Source organism: Nycticebus coucang, chromosome 14 (assembly GCF_027406575.1).
Source record: "Nycticebus coucang isolate mNycCou1 chromosome 14, mNycCou1.pri, whole genome shotgun sequence".
NCBI classification, from domain to species: domain Eukaryota; kingdom Metazoa; phylum Chordata; class Mammalia; order Primates; family Lorisidae; genus Nycticebus; species Nycticebus coucang.
Genome location: NC_069793.1, coordinates 31,524,873 through 31,550,427, shown reverse-complemented (window position 1 = coordinate 31,550,427; position 25,555 = coordinate 31,524,873). Strand labels below are relative to the sequence as shown.

Sequence of the window (25,555 nt, the reverse complement as noted above, 5' to 3'; positions counted from 1 at the left end):
TGTACTTGCAACTTCTCTGTAAGATTGAGACTTTGAAAAACTAAACTCATATGAACACAGGAACACACAACTCCAGGATAACTGTGATATGTATGAGTTCCCTTGGAATTACACAGCTGTACATGGAACCTGTCTTAGGATGTCAGTCTTCTTAGGGGAAAGCCAGGTCAAGTAGCAACGTAATTTATCTGAGAATGATATATTTCATGGGGCACAGTTTCTTAGTAACCAAAACCCTTTTAAGTACTAAATAATTTTTAAGTGTTTTGTTGTATCTTATACTCTTCTGCCTTTTGAAACAGAATACGTTGGACTTGGCTTTGTCTTTGTGGATGACTAAAAGCTCCAATTAGGTAAAGATTTATTACTGTATTCTGAACTAATATCTAGGTCTGGTTTCACTTTCAGCCTTTGGGATTTTTGTTTTGTTTTGGTCTTATCTCTCAGTGTCTGGTTTTCAGTTCTGTTTGTGTTATAGTACATGTTTTTAATGGTTTGCCAGCTGTCTTTCTTTTTTTTTTTTGGCCGGGGCTAGGTTTGAACCCGCCACCTCCGGCATATGGGAACAGCGCCCTACTCCTTGAGCCACAGGCACCACCCGCCAGCTGTCTTTCTAATGTGTTATTTTTTTGTTGTTGTTGTTAAATCATACATCATCATTGTACATCATTAATGTACATCATCATTGTACATTAGTGCAATCAAGGGGTACAATGTGCTGGTTTCATGTACAATCTGAAATATTCTCATCAAACTGTTCAGTGTAGCCTTCATGGCATTTTCTTAGTTATTGTATGTAGACATTTGTATTCTGCCTTTAGTAAGTTTCGCCTGTACACATTCTAAGGTGCACCTAGCTGTGGCCCCACCCATCACCCTCCCTCCACCCTAACCTCCCCCCTCCCTTCCCCTCCTTTGGCCCTTTCCCCATATTCTTGTGCTATAGTTGGGTTATAACCTTCATATGAAAGCTATAAATTAGCTTCATAGCAGGGCTGAGTACATTGGATACTTTCTCTTCCATTCTTGAGATACTTTGCTAAGAAGAATATGTTCCAGCTCCATCCATGTAAACATGAAAGAGGTAAAGTCTCCATCTTTCTTTAAGGCTGCATAATATTCTATGGTATACATGTACCACAATTTGCTAGTCCATTCGTGGGTCGATGGGCACTTGGGCTTCTTCCATGACTTAGCAATTATGAATTTGGCTGCAATAAACATTCTGGTACAGATGTCTTTGTTATATTGTGATGTTTGGTCTTCTGGGTATATACCTAGTAAGGAAAGTATAGGATCGAATGGCAGGTCTATTTTTAGGTTTCTAAGTATTCTCCAAACATCCTTCCAAAAGGAACGTATTAGTGTGTATTCCCACCAGCAGTGTAGAAGTGTGCCCTTTTCTCCACATCCACGCCAACATCTCTGGTTATGGGATTTTGTTAAGTGGGCTACTCTTACTGGGGTTAGGTGATATCTCAAAGTAGTTTTGATTTGCATTTCTCTGATGATTAAGGATGATGAGCTTTTTTTCATGTATTTGTAGATCGTGTGTCTGTCTTATTTAGAGAAGTTTCTCTTCAAGTCCTTTGCCCACCCTGAGATGGGATCACTTGTTCTTTTCTTGCTAATTATGTTTGAGTTCTCTGTGGATTCTGGTTATTAAACCTTTATTGGAGGTATACCTACAAATATTTTCTCCCATTCTGAGGGCTTTCTGCTTGCTTTACTTACTATGTTGTTGGCTGTGCAGAAGCTTTTTAGTTTGATCAGGTCCCAGTAATGTATTTTTGATACTGCTTCAATTGCCTAGGGAGTCCTCCTCATAAAATGTTCACCCAGGCTGATTCTTTCAACAGTTTTCCCTGCACTTTCTTCAAGTATTTTTATAGTTTCATGTCTTAAGTTTAAGTCTTTTATCCTGTGAGAGTCTATCTTAGTTAATGGTGAAAGGTATGAGTCCAGTTTCAGTCTTTTACAGATCGCCAGCCAGTTTACCCAGCACCATTTGTTAAATAGGGAATCTTTTCCCCACTGGATGTTTTTAATTGGCTTGTCAAAGATCAAATAACAGTAAGTAGCTGGGTTCATCTCTTGGTTCTCTATTCTCTTCCAGACATCTACTTCTCTGTTTTTGTGCCAATACCATGCTGTTTTGATCACTATCGATTTATAGTACAGTCTAAGGTCTGGTAGCATGATTCTTCCTGCTTTGTTTTTATTTCTGAGTAATGTTTTGGCTATTCGAGGTTTTTCCGATTCTATGTAAAACGAAGTATTTTTTCAAGATCTTTAAAATATGACAATGGAGCTTTAATAGGAATTGCATTAAAATTATATATTGCTTTGGGTAGTATAGACATTTTAACGATGTTGATTCTTCCCAGCCATGAGCATGGTATGTTTTTCCATTTGTTAACATCTTCTATTTCTTTTCTTAAAGTTTTATAGTTCTCTCTTAAAAGTTTTATAGTCCTTTGTTAGATAAACTCCCAAATATTTCATCTTCTTTGGCACTACTGTGAAAGTAATATAGTCCTTGACTGTTTTTTTTGGCTTGGCTATTGTTGGTATATATAAAGGCTACAGATTTATGGGTGTTGATTTTGTAGCCTGAGACTTTGCTGTATTCCTTGATCACTTCTAAAAGTTTTGTAGTAGAATCCCTAGTGTTTTCCAGATATACGATCATATCATCTGCGAAGAGTGAATGTTTGATCTCTTCTGACCCTATGTGGATACCCTTGATCGCCTTTTCTTCCCTAATTGTAATGGCTAAAACTTCCATGACAATGTTAAAGAGCAATGGAGACAGTGGGCAACCTTGCCTGGTTCCTGATCTAAGTGGAAATGATTTCAATTTAACTCCATTCAGTATGATATTGGCTGTGGGTTTGCTGTAGATGGCCTCTATCAGTTTAAGAAATGTCCCTTCTATACCAATTTTCTTAAGTGTTCTGGTCATGAAGGGATGCTAGATATTATCAAAAGCTTTTTCTCCATCAATTGAGAGAATCGAATGGTCTTTATTTTTTAGTTTGTTTATGTGCTGAATTACATTTATAGATTTATGTATATTGAACCAGCCTTGAGACCCTGGGATACATCCTACTTGGTCATGGTGTATAATTTTTTTGATGTGTTGTTGGATTTTGTTTGTTAGGATCTTATTGAGTATTTTAGCATCAATATTCATTAGTTATATTGGTCTATAATATTCTTTTCTTGTTGGGTCTTTCCCTGGTTTAGGGATCAAGGTGATGTTTGCTTCGTAGAATGTGTTGGGTAGTATTCCTTCTTTTTCTATATTTTGGAAGAGGTTTAGTAATATAGGTACTAGTTCTTCTTTAAAGGTTTGGTAGAATTCTGACATAAAGCCATCTGGTCCTGGGCTTTTCTTTTGAGGGAGATTTTGTATAGTTGATGCTATTTCATAACTTGATATAGGCCTGTTCAACATTTCTACTTCGTTCTGGTTAAGTCTTGGTAGGTGGCATACTTCCAAGTATTGGTTGATTTCTTTCAGATTTCATATTTCTGAGAGTAAAGTTTCTTGTAATATTCGTTAACGATTTTTTTGAATTTCCGAGAGGTCTGTTGTTATTTCATCTTTACCATTTCTGATTGATGAAATTAGAGATTTTACTCTTTTTTTCCTGATTAGGTTGGCCAGAGGTTTATCTATTTTGTTGATCTTTTGAAAAAACCAACTTTTGTATTTATTGATCTATTGTATAATTCTTTTGTTTTCAATTTCATTTAATTCTGCTGTGATTTTGGTTATTTCTTTTCTTCTGCTGGGTTTGGGGTTGGAATGTTCTTCCATCTCCAGTTGCTTGAGACGTCCCATTAAGTTATTAACTTCCTCTCTTTCCGTTTTCTTGAGGAATGCTTTCAGTGCTATAAATTTACCTCTTAGGACCGCCTTTTCAGTATCCCAGAGGTTCTGGTAATTTGTGTCTTGATTGTTGTTTTGTTCCAAAAATTTGGTGATTTCCTTCTGTTTTTTTTTTTTTTTTTTGTAGAGACAGAGTCTCACTTTACCGCCCTTGGTAGAGTGCCATGACATCACACGGCTCACAACAAGCCCCAGCTCTTGGGTTTAGGTGATTCTCTTGCCTCAGCCTCCTGAGCAGCTGGGACTACAGGCGCTTGCCACAACGCCCAGCTATTTTTTTGTTGCAGTTTGTCCATGGCCAGGTTTGAACCCGCCACCCCCGGTATATGGGGCTGGTGCCATACTCACTGAGCCACAGGCGCTGCCCAGTGATTTCCTTCTTAATCTATAACCCATCTATCCTTCAGCATAAGGTTATTTAGCTTCCATGTTTTTGTATGGGTATGCAGATTCCTGTTGTTATTGAGTTCAACTTTTATTCCATGATGGTCTGAGAAGATGCAAGGGATAATTTCTATTTTTTTAAATTTGCTGAGGTTAGAAATGTGGCCTAGGATGTGGTCGATGTTGGAGTATGTTCCGTGGCCTGATGAGAAGAATGTGTATTCCGTTTTTTTGGGATGAAATGTTCTGTAGATGTCTGTTAAGCCCAGATGTTGAATGGTTAAGTTTAAATCTAAAATTTCTTTGTTTAGCTTCTGTTTGGAGAATCTATCCAGCACTGCTACAGGGGTGTTAAAAACTCCAACTACTATGGAACTGGAGGAAATCAAGTTGCTCATGTCTGTTAGAGTTTCTCTTATAAATTGAAGTGTATTCTGGTTGGGTGCATAAATATTAATAATTGAAATCTCATCACATTGAGTATTACCTTTAACAAATATGAAGTGTCCATCCTTATCCTTCCTTATTTTGGTTGTTTTAAAGCCTATTGCATTTGCGAATAGGATTGCAATGCCTGCTTTTTTCTGCTTTTCATTTGCCTGGAGTATAGATGATCATCCCTTCACCTTGAGTCTGTATTTGTCTTTTAATGTAAGATGAGATTCTTGTATGCAGCAGATATCTGGCTTGAGTTGTTGTATCCAGTCAGGCAACCTGTGCCTATTTAGAGGACAATTTTTTTTTGTGATTTTTGGCCGGGGCTAGGTTTGAACCCGTCACCTCCGGCATATGGGACCGGCGCCCTACTCCTTGAGCCACAGGCGCCGCCCTAGAGGACAATTTAAGCCATTCACATTAATTGAGAATATTGATAAAAAGCCTTTCGAGAGTCCAGTGGACATTTTTAATCCTTTTGCGACTGTGGAAGTTGGAATTTGATCAAAATTTTCTGTGTGGGTTTACTTTTGTGGTGGAGGATTACACTGGTCTTTTTTTTTTTTTTTTTTTTTTGTAGAGACAGAGTCTCACTTTATGGCCCTTGGTAGAGTGTCGTGGCATCACACAGTTCACAGCAACCTCCAACTCCTGGGCTTAAGCGATTCTCTTGCCTCAGCCTCCCTAGTAGCTGGGACTACAGGTACCCGCCACAACACCTGGCTATTTTTTGGTTGCAGTTTGGCCGGGGCCATGTTTGAACCCGCCACCCTCGGTATATGGGGCCAGTGCCCTACCCACTGAGCCACAGGCACCGCCCTACACTGGTCTTTATGGAGGATATGTTTGAGAATATCCTGGAGAGCTGGTTTAGTTGTGGCAAATTTCTTCAACATGTGAATGTCATTAAAGTATTTAGTTTCTCCATCATAAATGAAAGTCAATTTAGCTGCGTACAGGATCCTGGGTTGAAAGTTATTTTGTTTTTGGAGATTAAAAGTCGATGACCATCCTCTTCTAGTTTGAACGGTTTCAGCAGAGAGATGTGCATTTATTCTAATATTCTTCCCCTTGTAGGTAATGGTTTTCTTTCTTCTGGCTGCTTTCAGAATTTTCTCCTTCATATTAACTTTAGTGAAATTGATTGTGATGTGTCTGGGGGATGTCTTATTTGGGTTGAGTCGTGCTGGAGTTCTGAAACCGTCTGCTATCTGAATTTCAGAGTCTCTTGGCATGTCTGGAAAGTTCTCTTTCATAATCTCATGGAGAAGAGACTCTGTGCCTTGTGAAGCCATTTCATCGCTTTTGGGGATCCCTATAAGACAAATATTGGTTTTCTTCAAATTATCCCAGAGCTCTCTGAGAGAGTAATCTGTTTTTGCCCTCCATTTCTCTTCCTCTTTGAGAGTTTGGGAGTGTTTGAAAGCTTTGTCTTCAATGTCAGAAATCCTTTCTTCTGCTTGCTCCATTCTGTTACTGAGGTATTCTACTGTGTTTCTCTGATCTTTGAGGGCTGCAACTTCTTGTCTCAATGTTCAAAATCTTTGGTCATTTGGTCTTTGAATTTGTTGAATTTTTGAGATATCTTTTGGGTTACTGCTTGGAATTCTAATTCGATCTTATTTGCTATCCAGATTCTGAATTCGATTTCTGACATCTCAGCTATTTGTTTGTGCATGGGATCTTGTGCTGTGTCTGCCCCATTGTTCCTTGGGGGAGTTAATCTACTTTGATTGTTCCTATTGCCAGAGTGTTTCTGTTGATATCGCCTCATGATTGTTTTTCACCATTGCCTATGGCCATCCTCAGAGTTGGGGAGGTGTCTCTCTAATAGTAGACCTCAGCAGGATCACTCTATTGTTGCTGGATCTTTGTAGGGAGTGATCCTGTGTAGCTCCTCTGGGGCTGCCCCAGCCAGGGAGTTCTGGTTGTGGGAGCAGCTCCAGAGTATGACACACCTGGAACCAGCAACAGGGCCAGGGTGGTGCACACGGTTCTGGGAGTGCCTGGCGCCCAGTGACTTTGACACAGAGGGCCCAAGGCTCCAACAGTCTCTGGCCAGGAGAAGGGCTCTGCATAGAGGCAGGGAGGGTTCCGGAGGGCACGGGGCTACCAAGGAGTGTGCCTCTGCACAGAGGCAGGGAGGGTACAGGAGGGAGGATGTGGACTGCGCTGCTCCTGGAGTTCCTGGTCAGGGTATGGGGAGGACTGGTGGGCGAGTATCACATGTTGTGGCGCAGCTCTTATGGAGGTCCGACGGCCGCTGATCCAGAGAACAATTCTTATAACCCACTTTATATTCTCCATGTCATTACCAGTAACTGATAACTGGCAGTCACCCATGTACCTATCATGGTCACTGGGCAGGGGGAGGCAGCCAGGAAGGAAGAGACCTAAGCGTGCAAGGTCACCCACCTGCGACTAACCCACCAGTGGTGCTCCGGAGTTAAATTGACCAAGACTCTCCACCCCTCTGCTGGGACCTAGGAATGCGCACACACAGGCTATCTCTCATGTGTTATTTCTAATTTGCTTTTGTCCCAAAGAACAAGGTCTATTTTTTTTAATTTATGTTAATAAAACTCTATGAGGTAAAAAGGATTATCATGAAGAGATTTCATCATAGTGATGTTGTACCTATAGCACGTTTTCCAGATGAATTCAAGATTACGGTTAGATTTCAAAGAGTTTTGCCATAGTGAAGATTTACTATGAACACAAGATGATTGCTGTGTTATTTTACCACCTTTTATTAGAATGGCATATAAAATTAGGTAATTTTAAGAAAAACCACTCTGACTTTTTTTTTAAATTTCAGAGCTCCGGAGATTATATTGGGGTTGCCATTTTGTGAAGCCATAGACATGTGGTCATTGGGATGTGTGATTGCAGAATTATTTCTTGGATGGCCACTCTACCCAGGAGCCTTGGAGTATGATCAGGTAACAAATAGAACTATCATGGTAATCTATTAGAATTGGTAGAAAATAAAAAGTAATCATAGATTAAAAGGAATGCATGGCCTTAAAGTATAAAATACACATGATCTCTTTTAAACATGAAGCGGCAAAACCTGGGATACTAGAGAATTTAAGTTCAAACTCTCAAATTAGTACTTGATTTTGAAAACTTTTGTAATGGTGAAGTAAAGTTTCACAAAGTTATTATCTATAGGCTCTCAAAACCAGTTTTGTAAAATTTTGGGGAGAAATTTTTGCATTCCATTTTATACTATTAGACATGCAAGGGGCTGGATTGCGTCCATTTACTTTATTGGACTTTGCTTGGTTGATAGACTCTAATGATGTGTGAAATGTCAGTCTCTCCCAAGGAATAAAAGCTTCTAAAAGGTATTAAATCTTTTGGTCTTAAAACCAACAACCATTATTGGTGTTAAGTGTCTCAATCACTTGAACCCTCTTCATTCTTTTTAGTTGTTATTGCATGGTGCTTTATGTCTCTTTTAGCACTTTTAATGATTCTCAGTAGATTGGCGGCGCCTGTGGCTCAAAGGACTAGGCGCTGGCTCAATATGCCAGAGATTGCGGGTTAAAGCCCAGCCCTGGCCAAAAACTGCAAAATAATAATAATAATAATAATAATAGTAATTCTCAGTAGGTTCCAGCAAATTACCTCATTAAACACTTTTTTCATGGTAGTTTTTAGATACAATCATTAGCCTTTCTAAATTATTAGATAATGTTTGCTATTGTCTTGATTTTTAGTACTAAGGTTCTATTTTAGAGAAATTGCTATCTTATTCATTATTCTTTATCTCCCTTATTAGAGAAATACATACGTGACTCATTTTATAGAAAATTTTAGTCCAAATCAACAAAGTGGTTATACCAGTTTTTTTTTTTTTTAATACAAAGTCTCACTCTGTTGCCCAGGCTACAGTATCATAGTGTCAGCCTAGCTCACAGCAATCTCAAACTCCTGGGCTCAAGTCATCCTCCTGCCTCAGCTTCTCCAGTAGCTGAGACTACAGATGCACGCCACAACACCCGGCTAATTTTCCTATTTTTGGTAGAGATGGGGTATATCACTCTTGCTCAGGCTGGTCTCAAACTCCTAAGTTCAAGCAATTTATACACCTCAGCCTTTCAGAGAGCCAGGATTACAGGTGTGAGCCATGGCACCCGGCCTGGTTATATTAATTTTGTCCTTCTATTGGCTTATAGTGGATAAATATAATCTTTATTTAGGAGATATATTATTCAGCTTTTTTTTTTTTTTTAGACTTAATTCTCACTTTTATTTTTTCTCCCTCCTTTAACTCAACTACAATGATTTATTTTTTGAACCCTCCGCCTTCAGTATATGGGGCTGGCGCCTATTTTTTATTTATTTTTTTATTGTTGGGGATATTATTCAGCTTTTTAAGCAAGGAAAAATAGGAAACAGAATATTTTCAAGCACACATAATAATCATATGTGTTGTACCCTTACTCTGATTTTTCAGTGCTGTTTTCTATATTAAAAAGAACAAGAGGTAATTAATTTGGGTGACTTAAATGTTTCTGAGATGACATTAAAAATCAATTAATATTAATTATTAAATTAGATGTTATCATTGACTTTAATCTCTTCATTTTTCAATGACTTTCTGCCCATGAACCTTTTTTTTTAACTCAGGTTTCTATATTCTCTACCCTCCCTCATGGGTGTTGCAGTTTCTGTGAAATTTTCCATACATCCTGGCCTTCAGCTTTTATACAACTAACTTTGATGCAGATGCTAGACTGTTGCCAGTTGTGCAGGAGTTGGAAATCTAATCTGAGAGTCCCATAATCCCTTAGCTGCTGAAATACTGAGGCCCTAGTCAAATGTTAGAAATGTAGCCTTGGCTTTGTGGATGACAGTTATGACACCCATAGTGCTCGGGAGCAGGACACCATCTAGTGGCAATGGCAGAGTTCATTTGCTAGTCTGCTCTAGATTTGGATTTCATAATTCTAGTCTTAGATAATTGATGTCCAAGAACTGAAAAGGACCCCTGGGATTACCTAATAATAGCCCTTCCTGTTTTATAAAGGAGAAAACTGAGGTCCAGGAAAATGAGTTGACTTGTCAAAAGTCACAATGGTAATGTTACAGAGAAAGCTCTGACCAAAACCCAATTTTCTAAATTCTATAACAGGTCGTTTAAAAATAAAAATGTAGAATAGTTGTTGTCTGATCCAGATTAACAATATATTCAGCCTGGGTGAGGTGGTTCATGCCACTTGGGAGGCCGAAGCAGGAGGATTGCTTGAAATCAGGAGTTCACAACCAACCTGAGCAGGAACAAGGCTCGTCTCTACAGAAAAGACTGGGCAGGCATTATGACCGGTAATAAACTCTTAAGAGCTTTGCTTGCCACTTTGTTTTGTTTTGTTTAGTTTTGTTTTGTTTTTGCAGAGCTTTGCAGCGCCATCCCCTAAGCCTTCAAACACATTAATTGCTCTACTTTCTGTGTTCTTTTAGCACTTTGTTTCCTTCTTCAGTGGCACTTACTAACTTAATTGCAAGTTATGTGCTTAAATATTTATCTATTGCACTGAATTATATACTTGGGAGGTTGGCAACATGTTTTATTCATCTGCCTATCTTTAGCATCCAACACATAATAGATGCTCTAGGTATGTTTGTTGAAATGGAATTGTTGATGGCTTTTCTATCAGATGCTACAGGTAGGTCCCAAACTTGATACTTTTTCTTTCCATTTTCTGTTTCCTTAAAATAAGGAATTTAGCTACTTTGGGGTAGGTGGTGGTGGGGGGAAGAGATAGCATTTTAGTGAAATGAAAGTAATTTGTAATGTAGAGATTTTAGTTGTCATTTTAATAAAAAAGGATACAAATGTGGATGGAACAGACCCTCCAGGAGGCTCAGAATCTAGTAGGAAAACAGACATATTAAAAGAAAAAAGTGGGCGGCGCCTGTGGCTCAAGGAGTAGGGCACCGGTCCCATATGCCGGAGGTGGCGGGTTCAAACCTAGCCCCGGCCAAAAACCAAAAAAAAAAAAAAAAAGTAACATAATGTTATAAATGCATTAAAGTTGTGCTCTAGATGTGATGGTGTCACCTAGGAGAGTAGTTACTTCTGCTTGGCATTGTCGGGATGGCTTTGTAGAAAACATTCTCAAACTGGGTCTTGAAGAACACATAGTAAAAGTTTATCACATGGATTTGGCGGAAGTGAGAATAGGTACATTGGATAAGTAAGAGTTAGCAATATAGGAAAGAAAAAACTGGCCCATGCAAAGCGTAGTCAGTAAAGGGTTGTTAAGAAGTTTTACACAGGGGAGCAACAGATTTACATTTTGCCAGAATGTCTGGTAACACTGTGAATAATTAATTGGGGGTGAATGGGTGAGAGTATTAGGGGAGACTGGAGCCAAGTAGAGTAATTAGCAGGCTTGTGAAATTGTGTAACTCCATCCCTGAAAAAGACATGGAGAGGAGGGGACAGTTATAACAATGTTAATGAGGTAGAATTATTAGGCTTTTGGATGTTGGGGGAGGATGATAAGGGACAGGTACTTGTCTGGCATAAATTTCAGATTTTTGATTTGGGTGGGTGGTGTTGGTGTTAATCAGAGGAGGAAATAAATAAGGATTAGCTGATTTTGGGGGGGGGGGATCAGTTTAGGATATGTCCAGTTTGAGGTATCTAAAGTTCAGACAGGTGAAGAGTTTCAATAAGCATTTGGGTCTGGAGCTTCAGAATTAAAGATTCAGATACAAATACAGAGATAAAACTGCGGGCACTTGGGACTTGTAGAGGGAAAACAGATGAGACTCTGGAAAACAATGTCGTCCAAAGAACAATAGAGGAAAGCAGTTGTTAAATGAGTGTCAAGAAGTGGGAAAAGAACTAGGAAATAATGGTGTCATGGAAATTGAACGAGCGTAAAAAGGCAGTTGCTGTTAGTATCAAAGTAAGATAAGGATTTGTGTGTGACTATTAAAATGTGTCTGTTACTAATAGGCCATTAGTTATCTTAGTACCATATCATGAGGGTGGTGAAAGTTCAGATTGCAATGTGTTGAGATGTGAATGGGCAGTGAAGTAATATACGCTGCTATTTGAAGGGTCTTAAAGAGTGAAAAAATAGAAAGTTAAGTGAAGGGAGGTTTCGTTTTGTTTTACCTTTTTTTTCGAGGATGGAAGATACTGAATTTTTTTTTTCTTGCTCAGCCTTTTGTTTATTTATTTTTTTTATTGTTGGGGATTCATTGAGGGTACAATAAGCCAGGTCACACTGGTTGCATTTGTTAGGTAAAGTCCCTCTTGCAATCATGTCTTGCGCCCAGAAGGTGTGGCACACACCAAGGCCCCGCTCCCTCCCTCCTTCCCTCTCTCTGCTTTTCCTCCCCTACCATGACCTTAATTGTCATTAATTGTCCTCATATCAAAATTGAGTACATAGGATTCACGCTTCTCCATTCTTGTGATGCTTTACTAAGAATAATGTCTTCCACTTCATCTAGGTTAATACGAAGGATGTAAAGTCTCCATTTTTTTAATAGCTGAATAGTATTCCATGGTGTACATATACCACACCTTGTTAATCCATTCCTGGGTTGGTGGGCATTTAGGCTCTTTCCACCTTTTGGTGATTGTAAATTGAGCTGCAATAAACAGTCTAGTGTAAGTGTCCTTATGATAAAAGGATTTTTTTCCTTCTGGGTAGATGCCCAGTAATGGGTTTGCAGGATCAAATGGGAGATCTAGCTTGAGTGCTTTGAGGTTTTCCCTTTCTTCCAGAAAGGTTGTACTAGTTTGCAGTCCCACCAGCAGTGTAAAAGTGTTCCCTTCTCTCCACATCCACACCAGCATCTGCAGTTTTGAGATTTTGTGATGTGGGCCATTCTCAGTGGGATTAGATGGTATCTCAGGGTGGTTTTGATATGCATTTCTCTAATATATAGGGATGATAAACATTTTTTCATATGTTTGTTAGCCATTCGTCTGTCTTCTTTAGAGAAGGTTCTATTCATGTCTCTTGCCCATTGATATATGGGATTGTTGGCTTTTTTCATGTGGATTAATTTGAGTTCTCTATAGATCCTAGTTATCAAGCTTTTGTCTGATTGAAAATATGCAAATATCCTTTCCCATTGTGTAGGTTGTCTCTTTGCTTTGGTTGTTGTCTCCTTAGCTGTACAGAAGCTTTTCAGTTTAATGAAGTCCCATTTGTTTATTTTTGTTGTTACAATTGCCATGGCAGTCTTCTTCATGAAGTCTTTCCCCAGGCCAATATCTTCCAGTGTTTTTCCTATGCTTTCTTTGAGGATTTTTATTGTTTCATGCCTTAAATTTAAGTCCTTTATCCATCTTGAATCAATTTTTGTGAGTGGGGAAAGGTTTGGGTCCAGTTTCAGTCTTTTATATGTGGATATCCAGTTCTCCCAACACCATTTATTGAATAGGGAGTCTTTCCCCCAAGGTATGTTCTTGTTTGGTTGATCCAAGATTAGGTGGTTGTAAGATGTTAGTTTCATTTCTTGGTTTTCTATTCGATTCCAAGTATCTATGTTTCTATTTTTGTGCCAGTACCATGCTGTCTTGATCACTATGGCTTTGTAGTACAGACTAAAATCTGGTATGCTGATGTCCCCAGCTTTATTTTTATTACTAAGAACTGCCTTAGCTATATGGGTTTTTTTCTGGTTCCATACAAAATGCAGAATCATTTTTTCCAAATCTTGAAAGTACGATGTTGGTATTTTGATAGGAATGGCATTGAATAGGTAGATTGCTTTGGGAGGTATAGACATTTTAACTATGTTGATTCTGCCCATCCATGAGCATGGTGTGTTCTTCCATTTGTTAAAATCCTCTGCTATTTCCTTTCTGAGGATTTCATAATTTTCTTGATAGAGGTCCTTCACCTCCTTGGTTAGGTATATTCCTAGGTATTTCATTTTGTTTTGAAATTTGGTGAAGGGAATTGTGTCCTTAATTAGCTTCTCATCTTGACTGTTATTGGCGTATACAAAGGCTACTGACTTGTGGACATTGATTTTATATCCTGAAACATTACTGTATTTTTTGATGACTTCTAGGAGTCTTGTGGTTGAGTCTTTGGGATTCTCTAAGTATAGGATCATGTCATCAGCAAAGAGAGAGAGTTTGACCTCCTCTGCTCCCATTTGAATTCCCTTTATTTCCTTGTCTTGCCTAATTGTATTGGCTAGAACTTCCAGGCGTTTATGCACTTGCGTATGTTAAACCAGCCTTGTATCCCTGGGATGAAACCTACTTGATCATGATGTATGACTTTTTTGATGATAAGCTGTAATCTATTGGCTAGGATTTTTTTGAGAAGTTTTGCATCGATATTCATGAGTGAGATTGGTCTGAAATTCTCCTTTTTGGTTGGATCTTTTCCTGGTTTTGGTATCAGGGTGATGTTTGCTTCATAGAATGTGTTGGGGAAGATTCCTTCTTCCTCAATTTTTTGGAATAATTTCTGCAGTACAGGAATAAGCTCTTCCTTGAAGGTTTGATAGAATTCTGGTGTGAAGCCGTCTGGACCAGGGCATTATTTGGTTGGAAGATTTTTTATTGTTTCTTTAATCTCAGTGCTTGAAATTGGTCTGTTCAGGAGCTCTATTTCTTCCTGGCTAAGTCTATGGAGAGGGTGTGATTCCAAATATTCATCCATTTCCTTCACATTGTCAAGTTTCTGGGCATAGAGTTTCTGGTAGTATTCAGAGATGATCTCTTGTATCTCTGTGGGATCAGTTGTTATTTCCCCTTTATCATTTCTGATTGAGGTTACTAGAGATTTTATTTTTCTGTTTCTCGTTAGTCTGGCCAATGGTTTATCTATTTTATTAATTTTTTCAAAAAACCAACTCCTTGTTTCATTAATTTTCTGAATGATTCTTTTGTTTTCAATTTCATTGATCTCTGATTTGATTTTGGAGATTTCTTCTACTGACATTAGGCTTAGATTGTTCTTCTTTTTCCCACTCCATAAGATGGCTTGTGAGTTTGTTGATGCGCTCTCTTTCTGTTTTTCGAATGTAGGCATCTAAAGCGATAAATTTTCCACTGAAAACTGCTTTTGCAGTATACCATAGGTTTTGGTAGCTTGTGTCTTCATTGTTGTTATGCTCAAGGAATTTAATAATTTCCTGTTTTATTTCTTCCTGTACCCATCTGTCATTCAACAGAAGATTTTTTAATTTCCATGTCGTTATGTGGGCTCGAACGTTTTTGTTAGAGTTGAGTTCCACCCTTAGTGCCCTATGGTCTCAGAAGATACAAGGTAAAATTTCAATCCTTTTGATTCTGTTGATATTTGTTTTGTGTCCCAGGATCTGATCAATTTTGGAGAATGTTCCATGGGGTGATGAGAAGAATGTGTATTCTTTATCTTTGGGGTGAAGTGTTCTATATGCATCTATCAAGCACAGTTGTTCTAGGGTCTCATTTAAATCTCTTATATCTTTGTTTAATTTCTGTTTAGAGGATCTGTCCAGCTCTGTAAGAGGAGTGTTAAAGTCCCCTGTTATTATGGTATTATCAGATATCATATTGCTCAGACTGAGTGAGGTCTGTTTCAAGAATCTGGGAGCATTTAAGTTGGGTGCATAAATATTTAGAATTGAAATGTCTTCTTGTTGTATTTTTCCCTTGACCAATATAAAGTGACCATCTTTGTCTTTTTTAACTTCAGTTGCTTTAAATCCACATGTATCTGAAAATAAGATCGGAACTCCTCTTTTCTTCTGAATACCATTTGCCTGAAAAATTGTGTTCCAACCCTTGACTCAGAGCTTTAATTTGTCTTTTGAAGCCAGGTGTGTTTGCAGACAGCAAATGGATGGCTTGTGTTTCTTAATCCAGGCAGCCAATCTATGTCTCTTCAGTGGGGAATTCAAGCCATTAACATTTATTGAGATAATTGATAAGTGTGGTAGTGTTCTATTTATCTTATTTTGTGAGAGTCCATTGCTTAGTTTTATCTTTTGCATCAGTGTGGAGGTTAAGTTCTGTCCTTTAATTTCTGTGTTTTTACTTTGCTGCTGATCCATTGTGATGGTCAGTGTGTAGAACAGGTTGAAGTATTTCCTGTAGAGCTGGTCTTGTTGTGGCATATTTCCTCAATGTTTGTATATCTGTAAATGATTTGATTTCTCCATGAATTTTAAAGCTTAGTTTAGCAGGGTACAAAATTCTGGGCTGGAAAATGTTCTGTTTAAGTAGGTTAAAGGTAGATGACCACTGTCTTCTTGCTTGGAAAGTTTCATTAGAGAAGTCTGTGGTCACTCTGATGGATTTTCCCCTGTAGGTCAACTGGCGCTTACTTCTGGCAGCTTGCAGAATCTTTTCTTTTGTCTTGACTTTGGACAGGTTCATCACAATGTGTCTTGGAGAAGCTCGGTTAGAGTTGAGGCGACCTGGGGTCCGATGTCCCTCTGAAAGCAGTGTGTCAGAATCTTTGGTGACATTTGGGAAATTTTCTTTTATAATATTCTCTAGTATGGCTTCCATTCCTCTGGGGCATTCTTCTTTCCCTACTGGGTTTCCTGTAACTCGTATGTTGGAATGCTTCATAAGGTCCCATAATTCTGACAGTGAACGTTCTGATTTCTATCTCTTCTTTTCTGCCTCTTTTACTATCTGAGTTATCTCAAGAACTTTGTCTTCTACCTCTGAAATTCTTTCTACTGCATGGTCTAACCTGTTGCTGATACTCTCCATTGCATCTTTAAGTTCCCTAATTCACTGCTTCAGTTCCTTCAGCTCTGCTATATCCTTTCTATATTCTTCATATTGTTCATCTCTTATTTGATTCTGTTTTTGGATTTCTTTTTGGTTGTTTTCCACTTTATTAGCAGTTTCCTTCATTGTTCCCATCATTTCCTTCATTGTTTTCATCATGTGTATTCTAAATTCCCTTTCTGTCATTCCTAACATTTCTTTATTGGTGGAATCCTCTGCAGTAGCTACCTCATGGTCCCTTGGAGGGGTTGTTCTGGACTGGTTCTTCATGTTGCCTGGAGTTTTTTGCTGATTCTTCCTCATGAGTGATTTCTTTTATCTGTTTCCTTGCCCTAATTTTCCTTTCTTTTTTTTTTTTTCTCATTGTTAAATCATAGCTGTGTACATTAGTGCAATCGCCTGTACCCATTCTAAGTTGCACCATAGATATGGCCCCACCCACTACCCTTCCTCCACCAGAACCTCCCCCCTCCCTTCCCCTTCCTTGGCCCTTTCCCCATAATCTTGTGCTATGGTTGGGTTATAGTCTTCATGGGAAAGCTATAATTTAGCTTCATAGTAGGGCTGAGTACATTGGATACTTTTTCTTCCATTCCTGAGATACTTTGCTAAGAAGAATATGTTCCAACTCCATCCATGTGAACATGAAAGAGGTAAAGTCTGCATCTTTCTTTAAGGCTGCATAGTATTCCATGGTATACATGTACCACAATTTGCTAGTCCATTCATGGGTCGATGGGCACTTGGGCTTCTTCCATGACTTAGCATTTATGAATTGGGCTGCAATAAACATTCTGGTAGAGATGTCTTTTTTATATTGTGACTTTTGGTCTTCTGGGTATAAACCTAGTAAAGGAATTATAGGATCGAATGGCAGGTCTATTTTTAGGTCCCTAAGTGTTCTCCAAACATCCTTCCAGAAGGAACATATTAGTGGGCATTCCCACCAGCAGTGTAGAAGTGTGCCCTTTCCTCCACATCCACGCTAACATTTCTGGTTTTGGGATTTTGTTATATGGGCTACTCTTACTGGGGTTAGGTGATATCTCAGAGTAGTTTTGATTTGCATTTCTCTGATGATTAAGGATGATGAACTTTTTTTCATGTGTTTGTAGATCTTGCATCAGTCTTCTTTAGAGAAGTTTCTCTTCAAGTCCCTTGCCCACCCTGAGATGGGGTCACGTGTTCTTTTTTTGTTAATACGTTTGAGTTCTCTGTGGATTCTGGTTATTAGACCATTATCGGAGGTATAACCTGCAAATATTTTCTCCCATTCTGAGGGCTTTCTGCTTGCTTTACTCACTATGTTCTTGGCTGTGCAGAAGCTTTTTAGTTTGATCAGGTCCCAGTAATGTATTTTTGATACTGCTTCAATTGCCTGGGGAGTCCTCCTCATAAAATATTCACCCAGGCCGATTCCTTCAAGAATTTTCTCTGCACTTTCTTCAAGTATTTTTATAGTTTCATGTCTTAAGTTTAAATCTTTAATCCAGTGAGAGTCTATCTTAGTTAATGGTGAAAGATGTGGGTCCAGTTTCAGTCTTCTACATGTCGCCAGACAGTTCACCCACACCATTTGTTAAATAGGGAATCTTTTCCCCACTGAATGTTTTTAATTGGCTTGTCAAAGATCAAATAATGGTAAGTAGCTGGATCCATCTCTTGGTTCTCTATTCTGTTCCAGACATCTACTTCTCTGCTTTTGTGCCAATACCATGCTGTTTTGATCACTATTGATTTATAGTACAGTCTCAGGTCTGGTAGCGTGATTCCTCCTGCTTTGTTTTTATTGCTGAGTAATGTTTTGGCTATTCGATTTTTTTTCTGATTCCATATAAAATGAAGTATTATTTTTTCAAGATCTTTAAAATATGACAATGGAGCTTTAATAGGAATTGTATTAAAATTATATATTGCTTTGTGCAGTATGGACATTTTAACAATGTTGATTCTTCCCAGCCATGAGCATGGTATGTTTTTCCATCTGTTAACATCTTCAGCTATATCTTTTTTTAGAGTTTCATAGTTCTGCTTGTAGAGATCTTTCACGTCTTTTGTTAGGTATCCTCCCAAATATTTCATCTTCTTTGGCACTACTGTTAAAGGAATAGAGTCCTTGACTGTTTGTTCGGCTTGGTTATTGTTGGTATATATAAAGGCTATGGATTTATCAGTGTTGATTTTGTAGCCTGAGACATTGCTATATTCCTTGATCACTTCTAAAAGTGTTGTAGTAGAATCCCTAGTGTTTTCCAGATATACGATCATATCATCTGTGAAGAGTGAATGTTTGATCTCTTCTGACCCTATGTGGATACCCTTGATTGCCTTTTCTTCCCTAATTGCAATGGCTAAAACTTCCATTACAATGTTAAAGAGCAATAGAGAGAATGGGCAACCTTGCCTGGTTCCTGATCTAAGTGGAAATGATTTCAATTTAACTCCATTCAATACGATATTGGCTGTGGGTTTGCTGTAGATGGCCTCTATGAGTTTAAGAAATGTCCCTTCTATACCAATTTTCTTAAATGCTCTGATCATGAAGGGATGCTGGATATTATCTAAAGTTTTGTCTGCATCAATTGAAAGAATCATATGCTCTTTATTTTTATGTTTGTTTATGTGTTGAATTACATTTATAGATTTATGTATATTGAACCAGCCTTGAGACCCTGGGATAAATCCGACTTGGTCATGGTGTATAATTTTTTTGATGTGTTGTTGGATTCTGTTTGTTAGGATCTTATTGAGTATTTTAGCATCAATATTCATTAGTGATATTGGTCTATAATTTTCTTTTCTTGTTGGGTCTTTCCCTAGTTTAGGGATCAAGGTGATGTTTGCCTCGTGGAATGTGCTGGGTAATATTCCTTCTTTTTCTATATTTTGGAAGAGGTTTAGTAGTATAGGTACTAGTTCTTCTTTAAATGTTTGGTAGAATTCTGACGTAAAGCCTTCTGGTCCTGGGCTTTTCTTTTTAGGGAGATTTTGTATAGTTGATTCTATTTCAGAACTTGATATAGGCCTGTTCAACATTTCCACTTCGTTGTGTCTAAGTCTTGGTAGGTGGCCTGCTTCCAGTATTGGTCAATTTCTTTCAGATTTTCATATTTGTGAGAGTAGTTTTTCTTGTAGTATTCATTAAGGGTTTTTTGAATCTCTGAAGGATCTGTTGTTATTTCATCATTACCATTTCTGATTGATGAAATTAGAGATTTTACTCTTTTTCCTGGTTAGGTTGGCCAAGGGTTTATCTATTTTCTTGATCTTTTGAAAAACCAGCTTTTGGATTTATTGATCTGTTGTATAATTCTTTTGTTTTCAATTTCATTTAATTCTGCTCTGATTTTGGTTATTTCTTTTTTTCTTCTGCGTTTGGTGTTGAAGTGTTCTTCTTTCTCCAGTTGCTTGAGATGTTCCATTAAGTTATTGACTTCCTCTCTTTCCGTTTTCTTGAGGAAGGCCTTCAGTGCTATAAATTTCCCTCTTCGGACTGCCTTTCCAGTATCCCAGAGGTTCTGGTAATTCGTGTCTTGATTGTTGTTTTGTTCCAAAAATATGGTTATTTCCTTCTTAATCTCGCCTATAACCCATGTGTCCTTCAGCATAAGGTTGTTTAGCTTCCATGTTTTTGTATGGGTATGCAGGTTCCTGTTGTTATTTAGTTCAACTTTTATTCCATGATGTTCTGAGAAGACGCAAGGAATAATTTCTATTTTTTTTTTAAATTTGCTGAGGTTAGATTTGCCCAGTATGTGGTCGATTTTGGAGTATGTTCCGTGGGGTGATGGGAATAATGTGCATTCAGTTTTGTTGGGATGAAATGTTCTGTAGATGTCTGTTAAGTCCAGATGTTGAATGGTTGAGTTTAAATCTAAAATTTTTTTGCTTAGCTTCTTTTTGGAGGATCTATCCAGGACTGCTAAAGGGGTGTTAAAATCTCCAACTACTAGGTAAGTGGAGGAAATTGCGTTGCTCATGTCTGTTAGAGTTTCTCTTATAAATTGAGGTGCATTGTGGTTGGGTGCATAAATATTAATAATTGATATCTCATTATATTGAGTATTACCTTTAACAAATATGAATTGTCCATCCTTATCCTTAATTATTTTGGTTGGTTTAAAGCCTATTGCATCTGCGAACAGGATTGCAACAGCTGCTTTTTTCTGCTTTCCATTTGCCTGGAATATAGATGACCATCCCTTCACCTTGAGTCTATATCTGTCTTTTAATGTAAGATGCGATTCTTGGATGCAGCAGATGTCTGGCTTGAGTTTTTGTATCCTGTCCGCCAACCTATGCCTCTTTAGAGGATAATTTAAACCATTCACATTAATTGAGAGTATTGTTAAGCCTTTCGAGAGACCAGTGGACATTTTTAATCCTTTTGCGACTGTGGAAGTTGGAATTTGATGAAAAATTTTTTGGGTGGGTTTACTTTTGTGGTGGAGAATTATGCTGGTGTTTATGGAGGATAGGTCTAAGAATGTCCTGGAGAGCTGGTTTAGTTGCGGCAAATTTCTTCAACATGTGAATGTTGTTGAAGTATTTAATTTCTCCATCATAAATGAAGCTCAGTTGAGGTGGGTACAGGATCCTGGGTTGAAAGTTATTTTGTTTTAGGAGATTAAAAGTCGATGACCATCCTCTTCTAGCTTGAAAGGTTTCAGCAGAGATATCTGCAGTTATTCTGATATTCTTCCCCTTGTAGGTAATGGTTTTCTTTCGTCTGGCAGCTTTCAAAATTTTCTCCTTCATATTAACTTTAGTGAAATTGATTATGATGTGTCTGGGGGATGTCTTATTTGGGTTGAGTCGTGCTGGAGTTCTGAAACTGTCTGCTATCTGAATTTCGAAATCTTTTGGCACGTCTGGAAAGTTCTCCTTCATAATCTCATGGAGAAGAGACTCTGTGCCTTGTGAAGCCACTTGGTCACTTTTGAGGATCCCTATAAGACGAATATTGGTTTTCTTCAAAGTATCTGAGAGCTCTCTGAAAGAGTGGTCTGTTTTTGCTCTCCATTTCTCTTCTTCTTTGAGGGTTTGGGAGCGTTCGAAAGCTTTTTCTTCAATGTCAGAAATCCTTTCTTCTGCTTGCTCCATTCTGTTACTCTGGGATTCTACTGTGTTTCTCAGATCTTTGAGGGATGCAACTTCTTATCTCAATGTGTCGAGATCTTTGGTCATTTGGTCTTTGAATCCATTGAATTCTTGACATAACTTTTGGAATTCTAATTCGATCTTATTTGCTATCCAGATCCTGAATTCAATTTCTGACATCTCAGCCATTTGTTTGTGCATGGGGTGTTGTGCTGTTTCTGCCCCATTGATCCTTGGGGGAGTTGATCTACTCTGATTATTCATATTGCCAGAGTTTTTCTGTTGATTTCGCCTCATGATTGTTTTTCATTGTTACCTCTGGCCGTCCTCCGATTTGGGGAGGTGTCTCTCCAAGATTAGAACCCAGTGGGATCACTCTATTTTGCTGGATCTTTGTAGGGAATGACCCTGTGTAGTTCCTCTGGGGTTTCTCTAGCTAGGGAGTTCTGGTTGTGGAAGCAGCTCCGGTTTGTGACACACCCGGATCCAGCAACAGGGCTAGGGGTGGTGCGCACGGTTCTGGGAGTGCCAGGCGCCCAGTGACTTTGGCACAGAGAGCCCAAGGCTCCAGCAGTCTCTAGCTAGGAGAAGAGCTCTGCGCAGAGGCAGGGAGGGCTCCAAAGGGCACGCAGCTGCCAGAGTCCCTGTCCAGATGAATGGGCTAGTGTGGAAGCTCGGAGGACATAGGAGGGAGGACGCAGGGTTGCGTGGCTCCCGCAGCTCTTGGTCAGGGAATGCAGAGGCCCAGTGGGTGTGGGTCACCTGTCGGGGTTCGCTGCACAGCTCTTATGGAGGTCTGGGTGGCGCCAAGCCCAGGAGTTTTAGGTTGCTATGAGCTGTGACGTCACAGTACTCTACCCAGTGCAACAGCCCAAGGTTCCAGTGTGCCAAAACCGTCTCACTCTGCCCCTAAGGATTAAGGCTATAAGGCAGCTCAGTCCCCGCCTTTAGGCTGCTCAGTCAGTAGGTTACTTTGACCTGCGCAATCCTTGCTCTGAGACCCTGAGGGCGGAGCTTGCTGGGGCAGTTCTTTCATAATGGCTTCCTGTGCCCAGCTCAGTGGCTCAGTCTGGGGCCCCAGACAATGCCCAAAGTTCTGCACACTCCTGCTCAAGCTCTTCCCAAGGCAGTTCAACTGAGTGCCAAGTCCAAGTACACCGAAACAGTTCACAGGTAAGGCCTTTCCGGTTTGCAGTCTCACTGCTGCTTGTACTTACGGTTGCCGGCGTGATTAGGTCGATCAAACACACGCAACCACTTGCCAGTTTTCCACTGTTTTTGTCCTCCTCTTGGGGTCTAGAAGTCCCTTGCTGGCTCCCTGTATCCTCAAAAGGGGTGATTGTAGGCAGATCCCACCGGCCAGAGATGCCTGGAGTCTTGTCTCCCCAGACTCGCTGTTCCCAGTTGCAGGGAAACTGTTACTCGGCTGCCATCTTTAATCTCAGCCCCCTAATTTTCCTTTCACTTCCTCTTGCTCTTTAAGTTCCCGTGCCTGTGGGCTAAGGTTTCGATGAGTCCTTTTGGTATAGGACCAGAAGGAGGAGAAGGTTGAATAGCAAGAAGGGATGAAAGAAAGAAGGAAAGAACGAAAAGAAAATAGAGAAAGGAGAGGGGGTCGGTAAAAGGAATATTGACAAAAAGAAGAGAGGTACAGAAAGAGGGAGACAGAGTATTATAGGTTTACAGTAGGGTACTTTGACACAACCTTAAAAACCCCAACCTCTGGGGGTGCCCAGTTGGGTGGTTCCCTTGAGGTCAGCAACTCTTTGCTAACCTGATCAGACACAGTACCCCACCTCCACCAAGTAGAGAGGAAAGACAAAAATGCTATAAATCAAACCAAAACAAGCAAACAGAAAACTTTATGGGATAAAATTGGGTAAAAAACCAAATAATAGGGGTAGAAACACTAGCAAAAATGAAGTTCTAGTTATTGAAAGAGGCAGCAATGGGAAATTATATTTATACTAGAAAACTGGAGAAAGAAAAGGTAAAATCTGTATGGAAAAGCTTGAAATTAAAAAACAAAACAACAACAACATCAAAATAACCAAAAAATAAATGAACAAAGCAAAACAAAAACAACCAAAAAGAAAGCAGTATGTATATCTTGTTGAATATTGTCTGGGCAACAGGTGGTCTTCTGGGGTATGAGATGTTAATTACAATGCTGATACGACTGTAGGCCTCCGTTGATTTCTCAAACCCCACAGGGTAGACACCATAAGTCTCTCTTAAGGCACTTTAAGCTTCTAAACTTGTTAATTAGAAGCTTTCCCAGGAAAGTGCTTGTCGCTGGAATCACTGGTGAAGTGGCTATCCACTTACCCAGTGTGCCAGAATCGGTCTCGCTCTGCCCCTGAGGGTTAGGGCTGTAAGGCGGCTCAGACCCTGCCTTTAGTGCGGGGTAACATGCCATGAGTAACCTGCTCAGTCACTAGGTTACTAGGTCCCGCCTGATCCTTGCTCTGCAACCCCTAGGGCAGTTCTCTGCCAATGGCACCCTGCGGCCCACAGCCAAACACTATTAGCTCTGTCGGTCTGGCTCAGTGGCTCAGTCTGGGGTCCCAGACAATGCCCAAAGTTCTCCACACTCCCGCTCAAGTTCTCCCCAAGGCAGTTCAACTGAGTGCCAAGTCCAAAGACACCAAAACAGTTCACAGGTAAGGCCTTTCCGGTTTGCAGTCTCGCTGCTACTGTGCTTACAGCTGTTGGCGGGATTAGACCTATCGAACACACGCAATTACTTGCCAGTTTTTGACTGTTTTTGTCCTCCTCTTGGGGTCCAGAAATCTCTCACTGGCTCTCTGTATCCTCAAAGGGATGATTATAGGCAGATCCCACCAGCCAGAGATGCCTGGAGTCTTATCTCCTCAGACTCACAGTGCCCAGATGCGAAGAAACTGTTACTTGTCCGCCATCTTGCTCTCTACCTGATATTGAACATTTTTTTACAGTCAGTGGGGAGAGAGAGAGCTCATAGAGGGGAAGAATTAGAAGATGCAGGAGAAGTTGGACTAATTGACAGAGCAGAGTCCTTCAGGCTAAAAAAAAGGTCCCCATTTATTCTTAAATATAGGTTAAAGAAGTTGAGTATTCCTAAGAAGGAAGGCTGGAAAGACGATATGTTTTCTAGTCAGTAAGTGGGGGGAACCTGTATTTGAGGGCCTGCTGTGTATCAAGCACTATCATGGGTGCTGGGGATACGTAAGGAAGCAAAACAAAATTCTTTTTTCATGGAAAGGATTCTGTGGGGAGGGGGGTAAGAAAATGGAAAACAAATGCACAGACTATGAGATAACAAAAAGCCAGGAGAATTGGGTAGTACTGAGAAGGACAGAGCTTGCTGTTATTTGGTGGTGGGTCATGGAAGGCCTCAAGAAGAAGGTGACATTTGAACAGAGGGCTGAAGGGAGTGAGAGAGCCTGGGTATGTATCTGGGGAGAGAGTGTTCCACACAGAAAAAATATTAAGTTTAGAGGCCCTGAGGCTGGAGGTTCTTAGTATTCTCCTTGGGAGGGCTCCTTAATGCCGACATTTGTGCTACAGACACAGCTAGGCATTTATCAGTGTCTCATGCCAGTGTCCCCTCCAAACTCCACGGTAGTAACTCACCCAGGCTTTATTAATTTAAACCTCTTTTGAATCTACTCCTTCCTCTCGGTTCCCATTCAGTTTTTCAATTCAGATTCCCTTTGTTTCTCCTGGCCTCATCCCCTCACTCATTCTCAGACATTACTTTAAAAATGTAAGTTGTTAATTTGCTGCTTAAATGTCTCCAATAATTTCCTATTATTATCTCTTGGAACATAATCAAAAAATCTTATTTTGTTGATAAGGCCTTTTGCATGCTAATTCAATTTTGTCTCTTGCCATTTTTTTCTAAGTACCCTCTACTTCCAGTCTTTGAATATGTGGGTATTCTCTCTTGATTTTCCATATTTATACTTATTACAACTAGAGTATAGTCAGGTTTTTCCCATCCCTCCAGTTCTAACTGCTATTTGTCC

At 39.5% G+C, this 25,555-nt stretch overlaps 1 protein-coding gene across 8 annotated transcripts in view; it reads left to right on the top strand.

Moving 5' to 3' along the window:
* The window catches only part of HIPK3 (homeodomain interacting protein kinase 3), a 128,729-nt gene that overhangs the window by 80,441 nt on the left and 22,733 nt on the right, over positions 1-25,555 (top strand). For all 8 annotated transcript variants that reach the window (XM_053562905.1, XM_053562902.1, XM_053562901.1 and 5 more), the window contains one exon: positions 7,536-7,659. In XM_053562905.1, coding sequence (XP_053418880.1) covers positions 7,536-7,659 — 124 coding nt within the window. The remainder of the gene's footprint in view (positions 1-7,535; positions 7,660-25,555) is intronic.